The sequence below is a fragment of the Spodoptera frugiperda genome, chromosome 16, assembly GCF_023101765.2.
Source record: "Spodoptera frugiperda isolate SF20-4 chromosome 16, AGI-APGP_CSIRO_Sfru_2.0, whole genome shotgun sequence".
Lineage (NCBI taxonomy): Eukaryota > Metazoa > Arthropoda > Insecta > Lepidoptera > Noctuidae > Spodoptera > Spodoptera frugiperda.
The window spans coordinates 1,672,767-1,695,478 of record NC_064227.1 but is presented as its reverse complement, the minus strand read 5'-3'; the positions used below and the strand labels follow the sequence as shown (position 1 = coordinate 1,695,478).

General features: G+C 36.7%; 3 protein-coding genes across 15 annotated transcripts in view; 2 read left to right on the top strand and 1 right to left on the bottom strand.

Annotated features, from left to right (window-relative positions):
* LOC118280811 (inositol 1,4,5-trisphosphate receptor) overlaps window positions 1-2,559 on the top strand; it is a 92,639-nt gene extending 90,080 nt beyond the window's left edge. For all 6 annotated transcript variants that reach the window (XM_050699551.1, XM_050699548.1, XM_050699550.1 and 3 more), the window contains 3 exons: window positions 367-527; window positions 1,159-1,323; window positions 2,177-2,559. In XM_050699551.1, the coding sequence (XP_050555508.1) occupies window positions 367-527; window positions 1,159-1,323; window positions 2,177-2,269 (419 nt within the window). In that variant the 3' untranslated portion in view covers window positions 2,270-2,559. The remainder of the gene's footprint in view (window positions 1-366; window positions 528-1,158; window positions 1,324-2,176) is intronic.
* Window positions 2,560-9,056: 6,497 nt separating this feature from the next.
* On the top strand, window positions 9,057-21,507 carry LOC118280810 (trypsin CFT-1). Its single transcript, XM_035601195.2, has 8 exons — window positions 9,057-9,210; window positions 11,630-11,742; window positions 12,477-12,562; window positions 16,774-16,838; window positions 17,170-17,369; window positions 18,141-18,300; window positions 19,717-19,868; window positions 21,297-21,507. Exons 1-8 carry the CDS (start codon window positions 9,120-9,122, stop codon window positions 21,387-21,389), a joined length of 960 nt encoding a protein of 319 aa, XP_035457088.2. The 5' UTR covers window positions 9,057-9,119; the 3' UTR covers window positions 21,390-21,507.
* A 1,026-nt stretch (window positions 21,508-22,533) lies between these two features.
* The window catches only part of LOC118280564 (serine/threonine-protein kinase WNK1), a 63,252-nt gene continuing 63,073 nt past the window's right edge, over window positions 22,534-22,712 (bottom strand). For all 8 annotated transcript variants that reach the window (XM_050699565.1, XM_050699569.1, XM_050699570.1 and 5 more), the window contains one exon: window positions 22,534-22,680. In XM_050699565.1, the coding sequence (XP_050555522.1) occupies window positions 22,631-22,680 (50 nt within the window). In that variant the 3' untranslated portion in view covers window positions 22,534-22,630. The remainder of the gene's footprint in view (window positions 22,681-22,712) is intronic.

The following is a 22,712-nucleotide window of genomic DNA, read 5'->3' as shown; positions in this document are numbered from 1 at the left end:
TGTCGTTCAAATGTGCCTTTGAAATAAATCATTTTGACTTTGACTTTGGCTGTCGTGCAAAGTATCGATTCGATTACCTCACGAAATAACTCTGTATGTTGTCTAAAAAAGGGTTTGTTTTAGATTTTTATAATTGTGTATTCTACACAGTCAAAAGAAATTATTTCGACATTCATAATTTTCGAATTATTCTAGCTAATTTTCAAGAAATAAGTCTGATGATGTCATTACACACTAATCTACGAAAATATCGTTATTGACGTTTCAAAACAGTTTTGAATTCGGCTAGCAGGAGAATAACCTATTACCTTAGTGTGTAAACGAATTCAATCTCGTATTTTTATTATCAAAAAAACTTTTCACCAGGTTTGAACAGGTCAGCCTTTGACAACAAGACAGTCTCATTCGAGGAGCACATAAAGAGCGAGCACAATATGTGGCACTACCTCTACTTCATGGTGCTGGTGCGGGTCAAGGACCCCACCGAGTTCACCGGGCCAGAGAGCTACGTGCACTCTATGATAAAGGTAACAGCGCCTATTTACATAATACAACCCCTTTATTAACCGACTTCCTTATGGTATAAGCCGGTAAACGCGCACACGTATCACCTGAAGGTAAAGTCACAGTCAAACCATTGTAACGGTTTTGTGGGGCTTAGTTTATAAGATTCTTGTTTGTGTGGAAGTAAAATAAATAAAAAATAAGAGCTTTTTACGTCAAAATTACTTGCGCGTCGATTTACTCCAAAAAATTACGATGTATCACCTGCAAACAGTACCATTCTTAGTTGATTTACAAATTCAAATGGCAAATCGTTAATATAGACCAGAAAGAAAAAGGGACCCAATATAGAATCTTGAGGAACGCCATATTTATCTCAGAACTTTGTGAGTTAGTACCATTTACATGAACCTTTAGCTGTCTGTCTTCTAAGTAAGATTTTAACAGACGGAGCGCAGTGTTTCCATCACATCCCATAATGATCTAATTTCAGCAAAAGTGTCAAAGTCGTGGTCAACGCAGTCAAATGCTTTTGAGAGATTTAAGCAAAAAATTAGCCTTTGTATAACAATACTCGAGACGGATATCGTATCTAATCCATAGCCATTATTTTGTATAGCTTTTATGAATGTATATGATTGTTTTTGTCGGCAGACAAGTAATTTAGACTGGTTTCCACGTCTCCGCGCTCTGTCCCTGATGGGGGGCCGCGAGGGGGAGGGCAGCGAGCTGGAGCTGCGCGCGCTGCAGGCGCAGCTCGACCGCGCGCAGCTCGCCGTGCACACGCTCACTGACCTGCTCACCGACCTTAGGGACCAGGTATACACGGCTATATACTTGTATAGCAGGGGTGGCCAACCGATCGATCGCGACCATCAGTCCAGTTGATCGTGACAAGGCAAAAAATATAAGTAAATAGTCCATATTGCGTAATTACTAACTACTACACTACTATGCTGTTTAATTTAAGATTTCAAGAAGTATGTGTAAGTGGTAGATCGCACAGGGTTTCGTTAGTAAACAGTAGATCTTATGTCTAATCAAGTTGGCCACCCCTGTTATATAGGGTGACTGGTAATTAGTGAAATATATTTAAACACGTGATTGTACTCATGATTATGAACAACTTTCCAAAAAAAAGCTATTTTGTATACTCATTACTTTTATTTTTATCACAATAACAAAACAGCAAAATATCACACGCGGGTGCGTTGTTTTGCATGATCAGCTGTTAGCAGCATCAGTTGTAATAGGTATTTAAGATCTTAACGCGCGCGTGACAATAAAATTTTATTGATTGATTTTTATAGTAAAAATCACGGTTTACTCACGTACATTGTACGGTACACTGCATGATATCGCCGCGTCTGCGCACGCTGCTCATGATCTCCCTCTGTGACTCGAAACTAGTAGAGCGTTTCTCCATTAATCTACGTGAGTAAACCATGATTTTAGTTAATTTAGTATGTCTCACGAAAGTTATTAAAAAGAATATGTTTATAGTAGTATAGGCTCACCCCCTATTACATGGGACTTATAACATAAATTGTAAAAAGTGAGTGTACATTGTACAGTGGCATTACGTGCACCTTTGTCTACCCCTTTGGGAATAAAGGGCGCGATGATGATTTGTATGTTTATAGTATTATTAATAATTACATTTTGCCCACAGATGACTGAGCAACGCAAGCAGAAGCAACGTATAGGCTTACTAAACTCAACCTCGGCGTATTTACAGAACTTGCAGATGAACCTACCGCCGTAGACAGCACGCCGTTACCCACTCGTGCCAACCCACGTATTACGTATAACAATTTAAGACATAAGTCGTTTGTTATAAGGTTTCAATTCCATTACACACATGTTCGGAAACTTATATTTCTTGTTTATAAGAAATATGTTCTAAATTCTCTCCCGGGTGACAAAATTTTCTCTATAATTGGTTATTAACCTAACCTAACCTAAATTATTGATGTTATACCTAAATACGTGTAGTATACAATTATTTACTTATTACAACTCAACACGGGTATCAAACCTAGATCATGTACCTCTTAGAAACTCGACAGTGCACAATCATTCGCGATTGATAATAATAATAAGTGAAAAAAAAAAATAGAACAAATTTTGAAAATAAGTGTCAAAGTTGTGTATTTAGTATTGTATTTGACATTTCTTAAAAGCTTTAGATTTCTTCTGACGGACTGATGCAATAATATTTAGTATTATTGTAAACGGTCTAAGGCGCTGCCTTTTAAATATTAATAATCGGTGAATTCAATGTATTATACCAGAATGACATGTACCCTTAGTATTAGTTTGCTTTACGTTTAAAATAACCGAAACGAGCGCGCGTGCAATGCTCTGATTGGTCGGCTCGAATAAACCAACCAATCAGAGTAAAGTGCGTTGCCAGCCTTCCGGGGATTAGAGATTGGGGGAAGGGGATTAGAGATTAGGGGAAGGGGATAGACCTCAGTGAAGTTGACAAACTTCACTCACACGGCGAATTAAAACTCAACCAGTGTTTCATGTCGGTCGCGCTCTCGTTTCGATTATTTTAAACGTAAAGCTAACTCATACTAATGGTATATTGTACGTGAAATAATTTCACTAAACGTTATGCGAATATACAAGACAGAAGCTGTTTTAGTTACCTCACATAAAGAATATCGTTAACATGACAAAACGCACGTAACTTTCGACATTGTCTAATGCGCGGTCGTTCCAGTATTTCAATACCTATCGTCCGGAGATAGTCCTTATACCAGGGTTGTTACGAATGCGTAAATTTAGACATCCGCGGACGCGGATGCGGATTTTATACGGATGCGGATGTGATGCGAAATCGTCAATCTACATCCGCAAAAACTCCGCATTGATTAATGCGGATGCGAATGCGAATGCAGATGTCTGAATTAATGCGAATAATCCGCATTTGCGAATGCGGATGCGAATATTCGTAACAACCCTGCCTTATACCATAAATAAAATTAAAATAAATACGTAAAAATATTTTGACAACCTTAAAGTAGTTGATAAATTTATAAAACATATCTTGTTATGATATTTGAATAGTTAAATATATAGTGTAGGTAGGATAGCGGATTCGATGCCCAGTTGTATGATCGTTGTACGTTGCGTTAGTAATATTTTGATTACCTACAGAAAATTTCTATGTGAGATGGATTTAGGTACTTAGACGACATCAAATTTGAACATTATTAAGAAATACGGTTTTCTGTATCCTTAGTATAAGTTTTCTTTACGTTTAAAGTAATCGAAACGAGAGCTCTGATTGATTGGTTTATTCGAGCCAGCCAATCAGAGCACCGAACGCGCTCTCGTTTTGTTTTCATTCAACGTAAAGCAAACTCATACTGTTCTCGTATCAATATAATCTGCGGTGATATTAAAACTATTAACTATAGATAACTAAACGAAACATTCAATTTTAACTCTTTTCTTTATTTGAATAAAGGTTTTTATAGTTAATTCTAAATAAAGAGAAAGTAATTACTTCTGGACATTGTTAAAACTATAACTGCAAAAAACAAATGAGAGAGATTTCCTATATATGCTGTCTCTTTCTGGCTTTCAAAATACATACATAATTGCTATTTTTTTCTCTAAGCTCCTTTACTATTATATTATGTCCTTCTCATTTTTTAAACACTTATTTTTCTATACAGAAAAATAAGTAATATTCTTTTTTTTCTTTATTAGATACGAATATTCGTCTTTTTTCGAATTTATTATTTCTTGTTATAATTTCTCTTACATAAATTACTTGGATTAATTTTTGTTTTGAGAATTATATACATACATATATATGATATAACTATATATGTATATAATAGTTAAAAAGTTTGGACTTGCAATACAACAGAAACAAGTTACCTACGTGTGAAATAGTTATATTTTATTTGTTACAACCATTATAACATATTATGATCTAGAAAATAAATGACATTTTGATGTCTCGAGTTTCAACATTATTCTTATTTTAATAGCAAAATAACGTCGCCTTCCAATTCTTTATAAGAAGAATTTACATATATTTGAAAATCATACGTATTCACAAATATACAGAGTCGATTTTCAAATACACATTAATTTTATTTAAAAGTAAACTGATGTAGACAAACGAATATAAAACAGCTATAAATATTAGAATTGTGCCCCAAAATCTCAATATTAAAACAATAATCTGAGAAGAGATCTAATAAATTATGTATAACATGTCTGGTTGATAATGTTTTATGTATTGTAAGTTTAAGTGAAAGTTATTTGTATTTATATTATAACGTAACTTTAATGTTTCTGAAGTTTAAAAGTCAGGCTTTATACAGTACCCTTAGTACAAGTTACTTTTACGTTGAACAGAAATTAAATGGGAGCGCGTTCGGCGCTCTGATTGGTTGGTTCATTCGCGCTGACCAATCAGTACTCTTAGTACGAGTTTTCTTTATGTCTAAAGTAATAGAAACGAGAACGCGTTCGGCGTTCTGATTAGTTGGTTCAATGAAGACGGCCAATTAGAGCACCGAACGCGCTCGTTTCGATTACAGACGTAAAGCAAACTTCGGGTACAGAACGCCGATCGCGTTCTCGTTTCGTTTTCGTTCAACTATCGTACCAAGGGTCCTTCATTTTATTATTGTCGTCAATAAACTGCGATTTGCGCTAAAATTTGCGCAATGGTATTTAGATATACCAAGTTTGCGCAAAAGTGACTTTAATGACTTTTTGACAACTATGATTGAGTGTTAAATTAACAGGAATATAGAGGACGGCAGGAATGCATTAGAAGCTCAATAAATATGCCAAAATGTTATATATAACAGATATAACATAACATAATATCCAGTCTCTGGATATTTTAATACAAAAAATTGACTTGAAATCTGACCTCTAAGTCGGATAATGAAAAGCAAGCGATGTTTTTCTATTACAGAAATACGTCCTTGATCGTGTACGGCATTTTAATCTCAATTATTAATAGGAATAGTGACTATTATTCTATGAAGCAGATTTCAAAGTATGTTTCTTAGATTCTGCTGTGAATAAAATCCTTTTTGGAATGTTATATTTAAGTATGTGAATTGATAGTTCGAAGAGTAATTATGTTATACTGTTGTAAAGTTTAAAAGATTCTTGAAGAAATGTTATTAGAATTATAAAATATTATACTTTATTTTTTACAGAGATTTAATTTTTTTTTATCGATATAAGCTGTAATTTACTATGCTTAGCAAACTTTACTTTGTCCTTTTCACTCTACTGTTTTTTAGATATGCTAGACGGAGATGGAATCAACTTTTTTTATCAGAATGAAGTTTTGTATGTATCTGTTTTTCTTTTTCTAAATCATTGTTAACATATTAACCGCCGCACTCAGAGACATTTAATGATTACTTAAACTATTCCTTAGTAACGATTGCTGAAATGCTAAGAACTGGGTTAAGTAACCATTAAATGACTCTGAGTGTGGCAGTAAGAATATAGTATATGTTACGTATATTAAATTGTACAACGCGTTGTGCCATAAGATCTGTAGTGAGAGAGCGAGAGGGAATGGTCGAGTAACATAGTATTGTGCAATAACGTATCCTATTGTCGTCCCTTTCACACTCCCTTGTTATTGTACGTGTGAAAAGAAGACAGAATATCACAACCAATTTGGTTGGCTCGACCGTGCTTTTTCGTTTCATATTGTAATATGTAAGATTCAATTCATTGTTATAAAGATACCAAATGTTTAGAAGTCTTCACAAAATTTGTACTTGGTTTTTAAAATGTTTTAAAAAGTGCAATATAATGATTTATTTCAAAGTTTTTCACAATAATCTTCATTTAACATAAAGTTCACATAGATGGCGTTTTGTCCGTGTTTTCTTGACGCTGTATTTATTTTTTTAATCTATATTTCCTTTTACTTTCAGTTTAACTGATATGCTTTTTATTTTCTCTTCTTTGAGCTTAAAAATATGATTACAAAAAAAGCATTTACATAGAGTATAAAAATTAAAATCATCTGAAATGTTGACATTTATTAGTCCCAAAAACTAAAGATTCATATTATATTAAAATAAATTTTGTCCATTTCATATTTTGAATACTAGTTTAATAACTTAGTAAAAAAACAAAAATAAATATCCCCACTCTTAATTATTATGTTATCGGCTTACTCGTAACTGTTTGACGAGGAACTCGACTAGTTTCAAGCCATCCTAGAGGCTCATATTCATGAGCAGTATTCCGCGACAATCACCGCGTCGTGTGTCGCGGAATGCTGCCGTAAGCCGATAACATAATAATTAATTTAGTATGTCTCACGAAAGTTATAATAAAATACAATTATCCCCACTCTTCTTTCTTTTATACAGTAGAATATAAAGCGAAACTTTTGACCAAATCTCACGTACGTAGCTAGTTCGAATTCCTAGAGATGTATATTTTTAAATCATCTATTAACGTTTTTATATTGAATTTATCACACGAATACATTCCTAAATGTATTTTTATATTATTTATTACGTATTGTACTACTTGTATTCCAATATAGAGATCTGTATTTTTCAATCTTGACACTATGCAAGCGGATGACAGAAGATCAACTTTATACTAAAGTAAATCAACTCTTTTCTTATTATTTTTGCTTCTCTGAAACAGAAAAATATTGTAATCATAAGGCATTTGAATTTGGATTACAAAAAAAATCTGTCCACTAAAGAGGAGCGGAGATTAACTAAAAATCACTGTTTACTCACTTATATTAATGGAGAAAAGCTCTACTAGTTTCGATTCACAGAGGGACTCTTCATCATGAGCAGCGTGCGCAGACGCGGCGAAGTTACGCACGCCTACAGTAGCCTGCGTGACGTCGACGATGCCCACACGCACGCACTCTATGACTCGAAATTAGTAGCATTTCCGAGTAAACTGTGATTTATAGTTAATTTAGTATGTCTCAAGATAGTTATTATAAACATAGGAGCGGAAATTTTGTGCAATCCTATTGGTTAATATTTCTCCGTCTCCGCTCCGCTTCTGTGGACAGGCAGCCTTAGGATAAGTACTTCTGAAGTTCGCATTGTTATATATTTTGTTTTCCAGACTATGTGGTGTAGATAATTATAGGCTCGTATTTGTATACATACTAACATAGGAGTTATTTAAGAATTAGAGATTGACTCGATTCATTGTGATGCCTGCAACCTGCAATAACGTGTTTTTGTTTCTTTTTTAAATAAAGTTACGGCACAAAGTTATAGTTTTGTTTCATTTATATAATTGAATACCTATTATAACTAAAATTCGGCTCTTCCCTTATAATTATTACCTGTCTTACCACACTTTTAAATATAAATTATTTCGACTTTTTATCAATCTTTAAAAGACATGAATATAAGTGTTTTGTGAGTATAGACTATAGAACATTGTTAAATATTAGGTAGTAGCATTAAAGTGCCAATATCTAGAATTTAATAATAACTTATATAAAGTATGTTTGGGTATAATGTAGATATTCCTTTGGTGTAAAGTTAGTAGATAAGATATCCCTTTGGTGTAATTACCCAATTACACACTAAATTACATTAGATTCGTATTAAAAATTTCAAACGCAAAAGAAAAAAAAAGTGAACATTTGCGAATACGGCTGCAAATACTCGTTACGGATATGACTAGTACGTACAGGCGCCGCAGCCCGGTACAGCTCGGGCGATAATTATATCATTACGTCGTGAGTACATTTGTAGCGATGACTATCCATAATCATTATGTCCAATTTTCCGCGTTGATAATAAGATTTATGAGTGAGCACTAGACGCAGTGAAGTGGCCACGGCCATCACATAAACAATAATCATTGCGGAATCAAGTAACGCTAAGGATATCGTCAAATAAACAATGATAAACCTGCGATTGGACGATTATTTTATCCACCTTCGATTGTAGGTACTACCTATATTGCAATTAATTCAATCTGTTTGTCTGTTATTCATTTTTTATGGGATACGCAAACAAGCAGACGGATCACCTCATGGTAAACAATCAACTTGCACGGTTCTCCGACATCTTTAATTGATTTTGTCTAGACTTTAAAAGAGACTATGACCTCTGAGTTTGTTTCGGCATTTCTTCTCAGAGTAGTCCGATAGGAAATGCCGGCCTCATCTAGCTATTTAAGAGATTGATGTGTAAAAGAGTTACATTGTAACGTATTTGCAAAAATAAATATCATTTATCAATCGGCGTCGCCCATGGACACCCGCAACACCAGAGGAGTTAGAAGTGCGCCGCCCTCCTTTTGGGGGTTAGCTATTTGAAGACTGGAAATTAGGGTGGGGGAAAAACAACGCAAGCATATTTTTTCACACCGGGATTTTCTATCGAGCCGGTCTTGGGTTTCCCCCGTCATAAAAGGAACAAAGGGCTCATTTACACGAAATTTCAAAAAACCATACTCCCGAAAGTGCCTTACTTGGGAATCGAACCATATACAACTAGAATACTTAATAAGAAAAATCGCTACGTTTCTGTCGCGTATCTGTGTAAACCCTAAAATCGCAAGAATGCTTTCTATAAAATATTTTATCAATATTGATAACGATGCTATCAGCATGTAGGGCATGTCATATCGTGCAGGACAGACAAACAGAAATGTGGTGTTTAATTTTATTATTTGTTGCGATCGCTGGCTGTAAGTTTTATTTACTTATTTTTTTATTTTCATATATTGTTTATAGGTACTAAGTACCTTTAAATAAACCTCTGATCTGTAAATGTGTGCTCCTGCATACAGTCTATGTGTTGTGCATTGTGCATATATGTACAAATTAATAAATGAAATCAGGCTTTCCCCTTTATCTCGCTGTCTGCGTATGTGAATCTATTTTTTGTTTTTAAAAAAACATTGCCCCACTCTAGGAATTTCTCCTTTGTCGTAGGTGCGTTTACAAACATACAATTTCACATACATATGACACCCAGACCCAAAGCAATAATTTGTGGATCACACAAAGAGTTGCTCCGTGCGGGAATCGAACCCGCTACACGTTGCACGGCAGCCGGTTGCCTAGCCACCGCGCCAACCGTGCAGTCACACTCAATCTGTATGTTTGTAATCGCCAAACCAAACCAAACCTATTCTCCGCAAACCAGAGTCTATTTCTACTGACTACGGTCCTACTTTCCGGCATGTAAACGTTCCAATAAGTGACCATCTCAGCTTTCTTGGCGTTACTTTGATGCCCACTCTCTACTTTGGCTCATACATTAAGTTAAAAGCGCAAATGGCTGGTAGGAACAGGAAGCTGAATGTCCTATCGAGGGTGAGAGTGCTCACTCTATACCAAGCACATGTTCAGTCGTCTATGGAGTACTGCTCCCATCTTTGGGATGGGTCGGCTAAATACCAGCTGGAAAGAGCTGGAGCCCTCCAATCGATCGAGAGGCGCGCCAAGAGGCTCATGAAGGAATAGCTTGTGGAGGCTCGACTTCAGAGCCTTTCGGTGTATTACCGGATACATTTCGGGGAATGTGCGTGGGAGTTGCACAACGTAATTCCCCCTAGTCCATTTCACCATCGTACTTCCAGAAAAAAACGCAAGGCGCCATCCGTATATCTATATCTATACTATCTATACTTAATATTATATCTATACTTAATTACTTAATAATTAATTAATATTATAAAGCTGAAGAGTTTGTTTGTTTGAACGCGCTAATCTCTGGAACTACTGGTCCGATTTGAGGAAGACTATAAACTATAAAACATCACGCTGTGACTAATAGGAGCCAAGCAGAGCGGGTGAAACCGCGCGGAAGTAGCTAGTGATTGATATTCCACCAATTTGCACGAAGCTTTTTGCTTCGAGTTTCGTTGTGCGAACCGCTAAGGACCTTGCCGGTGTCTGTGATTTTCCTACTTATTATTTAAAAAAAATCATGAAACAGAACAAACGAAATCCTTAGAAGTCAGCTTTAACACAGTACCTACCCATATTTATGGCTGCGCAACCGGATTTGATTCCTGCACGGAACAAATCTTAGTGTGATGCACAAGTTGTGATCAAAAATGCACCTACGAAATAGAAAAAAATCTTAGCACGTGTAATTAATTTTTTTAATATAAGTTTTTAAACTGACATGGTCTCTAACACTAGTATCTAATAGAACTCGAAACGGGATATTTACCATATTTTTCTATTTCTATGAGTTTCCGATATTTCGGCACTGTTGCAAGCGCCATGATCACGGATGAATGATGGTCGTAGAAATAGAAAAACATGGTAAATATCCCGTTTCGAGTTCTATTCTTTTTTTTAAATTTAAATAGGTACATTACATGCTTTGGTACACTTAAAATAATATATCAGGTATAGCCTCGATAATAAATTTAAAGTACTTACAGATATAAATGAGTAATCAAGTGCAATAAATAAGTATATAGATACGTGTATTTCTAAATAAACCGAGTGATTCACAACTAGATATTTCCACTAAATAAGTAAATACCCTATTTTAATTGCTACTTACTAATATCATACACTTAATGCTAAAGTTTGTATGTTTGTCTGTTCGTTTGTTTCTCCATCACGTCAAAACTGCTGAAGGGATCGAGATGCAATTTAGAATAGGGGTAGATTATGGTCAAATATTAGGTACACATAGGACATTTTTATCCCACGGGAACGTGAGAGAACCCGAAGGCTGAAGCTCAACATATAAAGGAAGAAACTGATTTTTTTAATGGAATAAACCGGTAAATTAGCATATGGATCACCTGATAATAAGCAATCGCCGCCGGCCATGGACACTTGAAACATTAGAGGCGTTACAAGTGCGTTGCTGGCTTTTTGGCGGTTAGGAATTTAAAGGGTTGTTGGGGTATCGTGGATTGAGACAATTGGGAAGAGACCACAAAACGAAACACAATGCAAGCGTTGTTTCACGTCGGTTTTCTGTGAGGCTGTGGTATCACTCCGATCGAACGGGCCCAGCAGTGCTAAAGCATGGCTCTGTGAACTGAATGTTTTTTACTCAACCACTGTGTATAGTACGTGCTTACCATAAACTACTTTTTAGAATATATGTTTACTATTTATTTATGTATGTAGGCCATGCAAGGGAACAGTACCACATAACGCCAGTGGCGCTGCCGGCGACTTCGGCGAGTCGCATCGTCGGAGGTTCAGCTACTACGATACAGCAATACCCTTTCGCAGTACAGGTCAGTAAAGTCAAATTATTTATTCCAATTAAACCATATAATATACAACGTGTAACAAAACGGGGGTATACATATCAAGTGCACGGCTTCTAGATAACATAAGAGTCGAGAGCGCGTTCGGCCGATTGGTTGGTTCGAGCCGGCCAATCAAAGCGCCGAACGCGCGATTTCGTTTTCGTTAAACGTTAAGCAAATCCGTACTACAGTACTTACTTAATGGTTATTAGGTACTATGTTTTTTGTTAGCTAATTGACACAAAATTAATTTCACCATTAATTTATTACTAGTACAATAACAAATATAATGACATGACACTGACTGTCGCACTCAGAAATATTTAACAATTACTTAAACTATTCCTTAGTAACGATTTTGTATCGAAAACAATCGCTAAGGACTGGGTTAAGTAACCATTAAATGACTCTGAGTAGGTACGGCAGTTAGGGAAGATATCTGTAGATCACGCAAATTGTCCGTATTTATGCAAAATGGTAACGAAAAATATAGTCAATTTTTTTTAATACTATTTTAATAATGGTCTAAATTCTGATACCGCATTATTTTTCCCTTGGAAATAAGGTATACTAAAAGCTAGAACGGAACCAACAGGTAACAACAAACATTACACTGTAAAGCAAAACCGAAATCTCAGAAGTGTAGTTTTGTAGGTTGGTTCCTTTTTGCATAAATACGGACAATTGATACTACCTATTCCCATTGTATATGATTACAGATCTATTACAATAATGGATTCAGCTGTGGCGGGTCACTCCTGACCCAGCGACACGTGTTGTCTGCAGCACACTGCTTCGTTACTACGTGAGTAGACACAGAACACTATTATACCTAAGGGAAACTAGGCAATTGTCAATAGTTAATGGCACCAGTAGGGCTACTCCAGTTCTCGAATGCGAAGTTTCGTTTAATCTTCGGCCGTAGGTTTTATTGATTTACTAATAAAATAACTTAAAATAACGTTTTAATAGCAATAAATGGAATTAGTAGTACGAAATCTGCGAAGTTTCGGACGAATTTTCGTTTTTCATTGAATTAGAGTAGGCCCCCAGGTTATAGAGGACGCCATGAGACGCGCGTGCCCATAGAGCGACGGTGGCGCCAAAAGAAATTAAGGGCGCCTTTCAGCCGCTTGCTTAAGGTACGCGTCCACAGGCCCGCATCGTACGCATCGCACGAATCGCACGCATCGTACGCATTCCGTATGACGTCATCAGCACGCATCGCATGTAGGCATGATGCGGTGCGTACGATACAGATCAGTGGACGCAGTTGTATAAGATTCAAGACAAACTATAATCCGTTGCGTACGATGCGTGGGATGTGTACAGAGGCGGATTATCCATAAGGCAAACTAGGCACGTGCCTAGGGGCGCGTAGTTACAAGGGGCGCAGGATCTCAGAATTTTTAAATAAATAAAGACAATAACATATCAACGATTAAGAATTAAATGCTGATCTGTAATAGATTATATTGCACAACACAAGCATCGATATACTCGTATTATGCAATATTGCGCGTTTGTTGCGTCGTTGCGTCGTTCTCGAGCGTCGGATGTTACTTTGCATGCAATAGATTCCGGAGATCCCTGCCGCCGGGGTAGAGGCGCGGCTAGCGCGGTGGCGGCAACTAAGTTTTGTCGTCACGTCGCGTCGTCGTCAGTCAGTTACGCGCGCTTCGACGCTCCTATTGTTTACTTTCTCGCTGTGGTATTTGTGTGTATCAATTACCTTTTAGAGTATTTCTCAAAGAATGAGTGAATTAAAAAAGAAACCTAGTGGTGCATCATATAACCACTCAAACGTCCGGCCCGCGCGACCGTTTATCTCTCTAACGTCCAGCCGCGCACGGCATCCGAACCGCGCGCGACTCGCAAGTTCATCGTAACAAAAAACCTATATAGCTACTGAACCGTAATGCCTAGAATAAAGAAAAGAATACCAAAAAAAAGATTGAAGAATACTGATCAATCTTAACGATTTTTAGTTAATCTTTAAAATACAATAAAACGGGTTAAACATGAAACACAGAAAAAAAAACAGAATTATTTCTACCTTTTTAGAATATACGGAGACCATTGCCTGCAACAGAAAAAAGCCTTTCATATGGAACAGATGTTCCAACTATGCAAAAGTATTTGTTGGCAATCGGTGTTATTGAGCCGTACAAGGAATTTCTTTGCTGATACCAATATGTGATAGGGTCTGACGTTTCGAAGTCGACGACAGGCTGTGTTAAATAATGTTTTAATTCATCTTGTAAACCGTCTCCTTGACTTTCTGATTGCAGCTGATTTCTTACCAACTTGTTGTGAAATTCCCAAATGTTAGATTCTTCTGCTTCCTTCATCTGGATTTCCAAATTTTTTCTGGATTTTCATGATTTGTATTGTTCTCTAATTGTTGTTTTGAAGTTACAATCATATTATTAATTTTATTAATAACTCTGGAGCATGCTAATTTGTCAAAGAAATGAATTTTCTTGAACCTCGGTTCCAGTAATGTCGTGGTAGCTAAAACATGTACTTGTTCCACTGTACTGAATCTCTTACTTAATTCTTCCAATAATTATAATATAAATAATTTTTGGTTGCAGAGCCAACATCCGTTTCCGTCTTTATAGCACTATATGTTTTTATAAGACAGGATACTATTGGTATAATTTTGCTTGATGTTACAAATTTTTCTACACATATTTCTTTTGTCACAGCTTCCATGGGTTTTAAAGTATTTATAAGATCTCTAATACCATCCAGTTGACTGGCGGTTAACATTGGCGGAGCTTTCGGGTGGTTAAGTAATATTGTAGCACGTAGATTTGATAACTTTACAAATCGAACTAAAATTCGACTGTGGCATCTGATCCTGAAAACTCTGGCAATTTCATGGTTTGGCAATGGCAACAGAATTGCTGAAAGTTTGCGCGGCTAATTTTACTTTCATAACCTGCTTTGTAAAGTTAACTTGCTGATTTTTGAGACGGTTAGCTAAATGAACACCTTCTCTTTCTTGCAATTCATTTAATTTTTCAATATACTGCCACGAAATGGTTCGACCCTCTGCATCTAATAATTCTTTTTTTTGACCAAATGTATTTCTAACTAATTTCAACATGTGCGCGGGGTCTGGAATTATAACAATCTCTTGTCCATTAACTTTGAAAAAGGGTGTGATATTTTCTGGTGACTCCAAATTACAACCTAAAATCTTAGCCATAGCAAAATTTGCAGGGCACCCGTCAAATGTTAAGGATGCATCTATAATATTACATTCAATTAGCAAATTGATACAATTATTTATTAAACAAATATACAAAACTTATTTTGTTTCATTTATTAATAATAATAAATTATTTAAGCTTTTACACAATCTATATCTACAAGCATTAGCGTAAGTACAAGGGTCCTGGTCTACTAAAGTCTAGGGTTTGATGATACAACGTCATCGTAATTGCAAAAACAACTAGTTAAAATTTTTAGTATTAGGATGGCCATTTATGGCTGGTACAGGGGCGCCGATAAAGTGATTGCCTAGAGCGCTCTGGACCTTTAATCCGCCACTGGATGTGTAAGATGCGAGGCTGCGCGTACCTTTAGGCTGCTTTCCAGTTTTAATCCGCCAGTGTGATGAGTGATGACCACAGAGTATAAATATGTATTTTGTTTTTATAAATATGTTCATATTTAAATATTGTGACAGCGTGCCCTAATTAGTGCCTACTACTAGTATAATGAGTGAGGGTGATATTTTTCTTGAGGGGGGAAAATCATCCAATGACTTCTCCCGCTTTGGGCGAGGTAAGCAAGAGAATTGTCATACTCTCACTAACTTAAAATCATCCCGTTTCAGTAGGAATCGGTTTCGGGGTGGCAGGATTATCTGCTTAGAGCTGGAGCCCCGGTAGCCCATTAGGATTTTTAGAAAATATTTTAAAATACCTATATCACTACATAGTATAAAACAAAGTCGCCTTCTCTGTCCCTTTGTATGATCTTTAAAACTACGCAACGGATTTTGATGCGGTTTTTTTAATAGATGGAGTGATTCAAGAGGAAGGTTTTTCAAAGTCAAAGTCAAAGCATGTATACACATGCGTAATATATAAACACTAGCTTTCCGCCCGCGGCTTCGCCCACGTGTAATTCGGTTATATATAGCGTTTTTTAATGATCTCGACAGGGCTTTTTCTTTCACAGGCTGAAGTCTTTTTTGTATGGGTAGTGTTAACACAAAATAGGGATTTAAAGGCGTGATGTTATTAATGTTATGCATGTATGTACATAATTATGTATGTTATTATGTATGTTAAAGAGACGACTGAAAGTTGTCATACAAAGTCTTTTTTTTAAGGATGGGAAATCATCAAATGACCTCTCCCGCTCTGGGTGGAACGGAAGGGAGTGTCAGACTTTTACTGACTAAAACCCACCTCGTTCCTTCAGTTGCCCTTTGCGTTCCGGGGCCACGGTATCTCGTTAGAACTTTCCCGCAGCCCCGGCTCAGTTTATCCCGTTTCCCCCCTTGGGGGTTGACATTTCAAAAATCCCTTCATAGTGCTCACTTATGTTACTAAAGGAACCTCTGTTCAAAATCTCAGACTCCTATACCGAGCGGTTTCGGCTGTGCGTTAATAAATCAGTCACCCAATCGCACCCCTAAATCACGATTGGAGGGTAGTTTGAAAAAACTTATAATGTCAAACATATTTACTTGCCTATGTACGTGTTCATGCCAAGTTTCAAGTTTATAAACCCAAGGAATAAGATTTTTCATAGAAACGTTTTTACCCCTTTTCCCCCCTTGGGGTTGAATTTCCAAAAATCCTTTCTTAGTGCTCCCCTACATATCCCAAGGAACCTACATTCCAAATTTCAGCTGTCTATGACCAGTAGTTTCGACTGTGCGTTGTCTGTCAGTCAGTCACTCAGTAACGGAAGAGTTTTATATATATAGATTGCACCCATGCGAAGCAGTATAAAGATAAATAGATAATAATGATAGCGTTGTATTCACAGGAACGGAGTAGTCATAAGTCCCTCAACGATCACGATTCGCGTCGGATCGACTTTCCTATATTCAGGTTAGTTATTATTTTATTAAAACGTTGCTCTACACTGTTTTTTCTTATGTCTAGTGTGGGTCTCTTAACGCACACACACATAATATCTAGTACAACGTACAACGTTAATTTTGTATGAGAAATTCAAGTCATCAAACTTTAGATACATATAATTTAGTCAGTTTTGATTGTACGACAAAACTAAGTATACAGATCAATTCGTTACATCGAGGGCTTCATAGTTACACACATGTCTAAAAAGGTTAACATTCTCCATTGAAAAATTGGAGGCAGTATGAAGTTTACCGGGCCAGCTAGTATTATTATAATAATAACTAATTATAATTAACAGGTGGCGCCACACATCAAGTATCAGCAATCATAGTCCACGAGAGCTATGGTAATCCAATCAGGGACAATGATATAGCAGTGTTACTGCTCAGAACAGCTGTCACCTTGAATGCAAGCGTCGCTACTGCCTTTATACCCATCCAAGGAGCTGTTGTGCCTGACAACGCCACGGTCATTGCGGTCGGCTGGGGGGTGACTATTGTAAGTACTATTTCCTAAAAAGAGGGAAGGAGCTATACAACCTACATAGCTCCGTCCCTCTTGCACTGTTCAGTGATCGACCATTCTGACACAATTGTAATAGCAGAAGGCCCCAGGACAATAATAGACGACTAGTTAGTTTTCATTTTAATGTCCGTCTTGTAGATTATTTTAAAACATTAGACACGTATTTTTTATTTTTATAAGGAAAGTAATACTTTCGAAGATATATTGATTTGAAATGTCGCGTGACGTCACTTCTACATACGTTTTAAAAGTAGAAATTACGGTTTTGCTCCCACTCCTAAACTTTGATTCGTTTTATCTAAGTATTGTTATCTTAGATGACAAAATAAAAAAATACGTGTCTAATATTTTTTCATTACGTAATTGATGGACTAAATAGATTTTTAATTTTCATACCCCGTCATCATCCCTATTACCAACTTAATTCAAGTACGATTCCCAGATCAGCCAGCCACGCGGATCCCAATTATTTCTAGATTAAGTTCCTTTGTTTGGGAGTAGACGAAGTTTCTTTCTCGCTTTTTTTGTATGATTTATATGTGTATTTTCTTTCATACATTTCTTTTATCAAAATCAGTAGCAATTTTACCATATCATTGATTGTATTCTTATCTCGTTCGAGCACGCTGCTCACGAGGAAGAGTCCCTCTGTGACTCGAAACTAGTAGAGGTTTTCTCATTGTATAATAACGATATTTTTAAGTTAATTTTGTATGTCTCACGATAGTTTTTATACATATTTAGCAAAATGGTCAAAATCCTTCACCTGTGCTCAACGAGGTGGCAATTAGGAAGATCAACCGTGGGATATGCCAGGCCAACTACTTGGAGCTACAAGCCTTGGAAGGAATTCCTTATCCTGTGACCAGCAGCATGATCTGCGCCGGCATCCTTGGAGTTGGAGGTAATTCCACAGAGACCGCACTCCTTAACCCTTTACAGAAATATCAATAGGCATGTTTCCTACTAGTCAAATTCAATACTTTTTTCGAAACGTCAAAAACGATATTTTCTATGAACTTTGTATGAAATACTCTATTATGACGTCATAAGTTTTTGATGTCAAATAGCAGACTTATTTCTAGAAATTTAGCTAGAAAAAATCGAAAATTAAGTAGTTCATCAGATTTATGAATGAGAGTGTGATTATTTTTGAATTGAAAAGTTGTAATAATTTATTTTTGACCCAGTCATCATCCCTATTACCTTGTCGCTAGCACGCGGCTACAAAACAATAAAATATTTATCGGTATCTACACTAAATACCTACCCATAAATACGGAGGAGCAATCGTGTGAATAGAACGAAAAAAATATGCTTATTTACACATATTAACACCGTGGAATGCCGCTACACAATGTACACCCACTTTTCAAAATTTGTGTATTACACTTATTACACAGGACTTCTAGTCCTGTGTAATAAGGGGTTAGTGCTACTACTGAGAAATTTTCGAATAACCGAAAAAGCCCATTAATACTTCGCCCGACCCTGGAATCGAACCCGAGTCACAGTTGTGACTACTCGACTAACGATGCTGTCGAGTAAATAAATATAGCATAAATAAGTTTATATTATTTTACTAACTGTTTAACCATTTTATAACCTGTCCTAATAGCTATCATATAAGAATTGCATTATCTGTCCAAGTAATACTAACAATCGGATCGTATCAAGATAATTAATACCAAAAAAACAAGCCGCGCTTATCAATGATATACATACATTATATTATGTTAATATATATGTACATTACCTATTATCATAATACTGATAATATGATCGGTCCTATAATGTTTACAGTACCTAAGTATATATAGGAAATTAAAACGAGGTATTCCACATTGGGCACCCAAGCTAATGGCACCGATGATGTTCCACTTACGGCACCTATAAGTATTTTTCGTGGGTGCCATTTGTGAAATAACTTTTAATTTTATATTTTATTCCACATTTGGCACCTGCGCATAAGTAGATCATAGTGTTGGGAAGTTTACCTATCTCAGCACGTTATTTTTTTATGAAACACGTCGGTAAGCGAGCAGACGTATCACCTGATGGTAAGCAATTGCCGCCGCCCATGAACACTTGAAACACCAGAGCTGCAGAGGCGTTAAAAGTGTGTTGCCGGCTTTTTGGGGGTTAGGAATTTAAGGGTTGTTGTTCGGGAATCGGGGATTGGGAAGATTGGGAATTGGGGAATTGGGCCTGGAAAAATAAAGTGGTGATCATGACATTTTATCACGATTCTTTCTTCGTAGACGAGGATATATCCAATTCGTTATTTCACTATTAAAACATGTTCGATGTGTGTTTACAGGTAAAGATGCGTGTCAAGGTGATTCCGGTGGTCCTCTGATTTACAATGGGATAGTGGTGGGGGTCACATCATGGGGATATGGATGCGCGCAGCCGCGATACCCTGGGGTGTCTGCCAGAGTCGCCAGCTACACCACATGGATCAATAACACGGTGAGAGAAGTATTCAATCGACTTCAAAATTAGTAGAGGATCCGATATAAACAAAAAGCAACGTCTCGCCTTTTATCCCAGGTAGGCAGAGGTGCTCATTACGACACGTAATGCCACCCACGGAGTCTGGAATTGTGTCCAGTAAATGGCAACACAAAAGTGGGGGATCCGATTTAATATCGACCTTAATCTGTTTAATCGATAAAAAATATTCGGTAGGTAATTTAGTTTATTAAAAATGATAAAAAACGTGGGTTGCCTGATAAAATCTTGGCTAGGCTTTAATTTATCTATAATATAAAAATAAGTCGGGTTTTCCTTCCTGACGATGACGTTATAACTCCAGAACGCACGAACCGATTTCCACGGTTTTGCATTTGTTGGAAAGGTCTCGGGCTCCGTGAGGTTTATAGCAATTTTCAAGAGAAAAGCAGGAAAACAGGGAAAATCATTGGTGGCGAAACAGAGTTCGCCGGGTTTGCTAGTAATTAAAAATGTTTCTTTTTTAAATTTCACCATTGAGTTTAACGAAAAAATGTACACTGCGGGCACAGAAAAATAAGTACACTACGGGTAACTTGACAGCCTATAGGGTATGCAAACGGAGGGTTGCCTATTATATTTCTGGCATAACGTTTGGTTGCCAGGTGTAAATATGTATTTCTCTAGTTGTTATTTTCACCTATTCGTTTAATCTATTAACCAAACATAAAAAGCGCTGCATTATTGTGAATATGATAATATAGGGTTGCCCGTAATAAGTATGTCTTAATAAGTCGTTGTACTTAATCAATATCTCTTCATCATGAGCAGCGTGCGCAGACGCGGCGACGTCGCGCAGCCTACTCTAGACTAGAGTGCCTAATGTACTAATTTTAGTTAATTTAGGAAACGGCAATTTTTAATGGGTTTTACCTAAGTCCCGGTGACGTTATCAAAGTCGGTAGATTTAGGTTTTTAGGTACATTCTGTTATCATTAGTATCGCTAAAAGCGTTTTATCGGTCAAATAAATGTATTTAAATTTATTGTCGGCTGTCACTTATCGCCTTATTGTTTACTTACCCACAATCGGGGGGTAAATCAGCTGTGAATATTAAATGTTTTTTCTAAAACAAGACGAAGTTTCGTCTATTCCAGTTCCATAAATTTCCTATACATATCTGTCTGTTATTTCGATAAAACGTTTCTTTCTAAGGAACGAAATTATTCTGTCTATTTTCCGACTAAAACATAGAAAAAGTAAACAATGCTTAGAAAATTAAAATATTGAATTAACTTTATCTACGAAACAAAATAAAAAAGCATTAAAAAATGTGTGTTATTTACGACACACTCATACTTAAATGTAGTGGTTTACCTATTTGGTTGCGTCTTATGGCGACAGGTAAATTAATCTTGTTTACAGGTGAAAAAATCTCTGTTGCAGGTTACCCGGTACAATGGCGCGAGTTCAGTCGGCGTGGCGCGAGTCACTCTGCTGATTCCCTTCTTATATCTAATACTCTCTAGAAGCTACTGAGTAAACCAATCAAAAGTGACGCTAGTGTATATTTTTTAAGATTTTCATTTTTATACTGACATTGTAATATACATAAATGCTTCTGCGGGAATTAATAAAATTGCCAACTTAACCGGTGTCTCATTTGTTTTATTGTCCCAATATCGCAATTGTGGTGTCAGAGAGCCATGCTTCGGCACGAATGGGTCGGCTTGACCAGAGTGATACCACGGCCTCAAAGAAAACCGATGTGAAACAACGCTTGCGTTGTGTGAGTGAGGTTACCGGAGGCCCAATTCCCCCCTTCCCAATCTTCCCAATCCCCGATTACCGAACAACAACCCTTAAATTCCTAACTCCCAAAAAGCCGGCAACGTACTTGTAACGCTTCTGGTGTTTCAAGTGTCCATGAGCGGCGGCGATTGCTTACCATCAGGTGATACGTCTGCTCGTTTCCATAAAAAAATTGCTGCTATTTCCCGACACGAAAATATTATTCTTTTTTCATACCTAGATATTGTTCGCACCTACCCAGCCTGCATGGTCCGCGAATTGTGTCGCTTCCCTGCAAACACAGTGGTGCTCAGACCAGGTAGGACACACCGCCACCGCATACTCTACCGTGTCCTCCGAGATTCCTCGTACCATTTTTTTTTACAAGGGAAATGTCGTCTTTTTCTTCTCGAGCCGTGGATTAGGGTGGTACAGCAAATTTTACTTAACGCATTAATGTAATATGCTGTTAAAATATGTTTTTATTAGTAAACCATTTCTCTAGATCTCCATTCTTTCACTCACACATCTGTGAAAACGTCAAAAAATTATAACTTTTTATTTTATAGAATTATTGTTGAATGGCTGATATACACACTCGCTAACTTTATATCTGAAGAACTCGGTAAAGTCAATCATATTCGGCACTGTTGCAAGCACCATGATCACTGATAATTGATAGGTAATAACTATTCTGATAATTGTTAGGTAATAACTAAGGCCTAGTTGCCTTATAAGACATTCTGTACATAGCTTATTCGATTCGAACTGATACGAATCATTCTTTTTAAGTTGGAGAGTGCATTTTTTGAAGATGATTATTATAATCAATAGGAGCCGAGCAGAGCGGGTGGAAAAGGAAGTAGGTAGTAGAAAAATAAAAGGTCCATAGTGTAGATATCACATATGAATATTTTATTTACGAGTAGTGATATAGATATATTACATTTTACAATAAATATAAGGTACAAGGTGATCCGCTACACACGTCATAACTGGGACGGCTGGACCGACACCAGCACCACCTGCCGGCACACCGCTGGAACAATACAATAATACGTTAACTAATTT

Excerpts from the sequence above, each read along its gene's own strand:
- LOC118280810 (XM_035601195.2), top strand. The coding sequence starts at position 9,120 with ATGCTATCAGCATGTAGGGCATGTCATATCGTGCAGGACAGACAAACA. Across the intron at positions 9,211-11,629 it reads ATTTGTTGCGATCGCTGGCT|GCCATGCAAGGGAACAGTAC; the intron begins GTAAGTTTTATT and ends TTATGTATGTAG. Across the intron at positions 19,869-21,296 it reads CCACATGGATCAATAACACG|GTTACCCGGTACAATGGCGC; the intron begins GTGAGAGAAGTA and ends TCTCTGTTGCAG.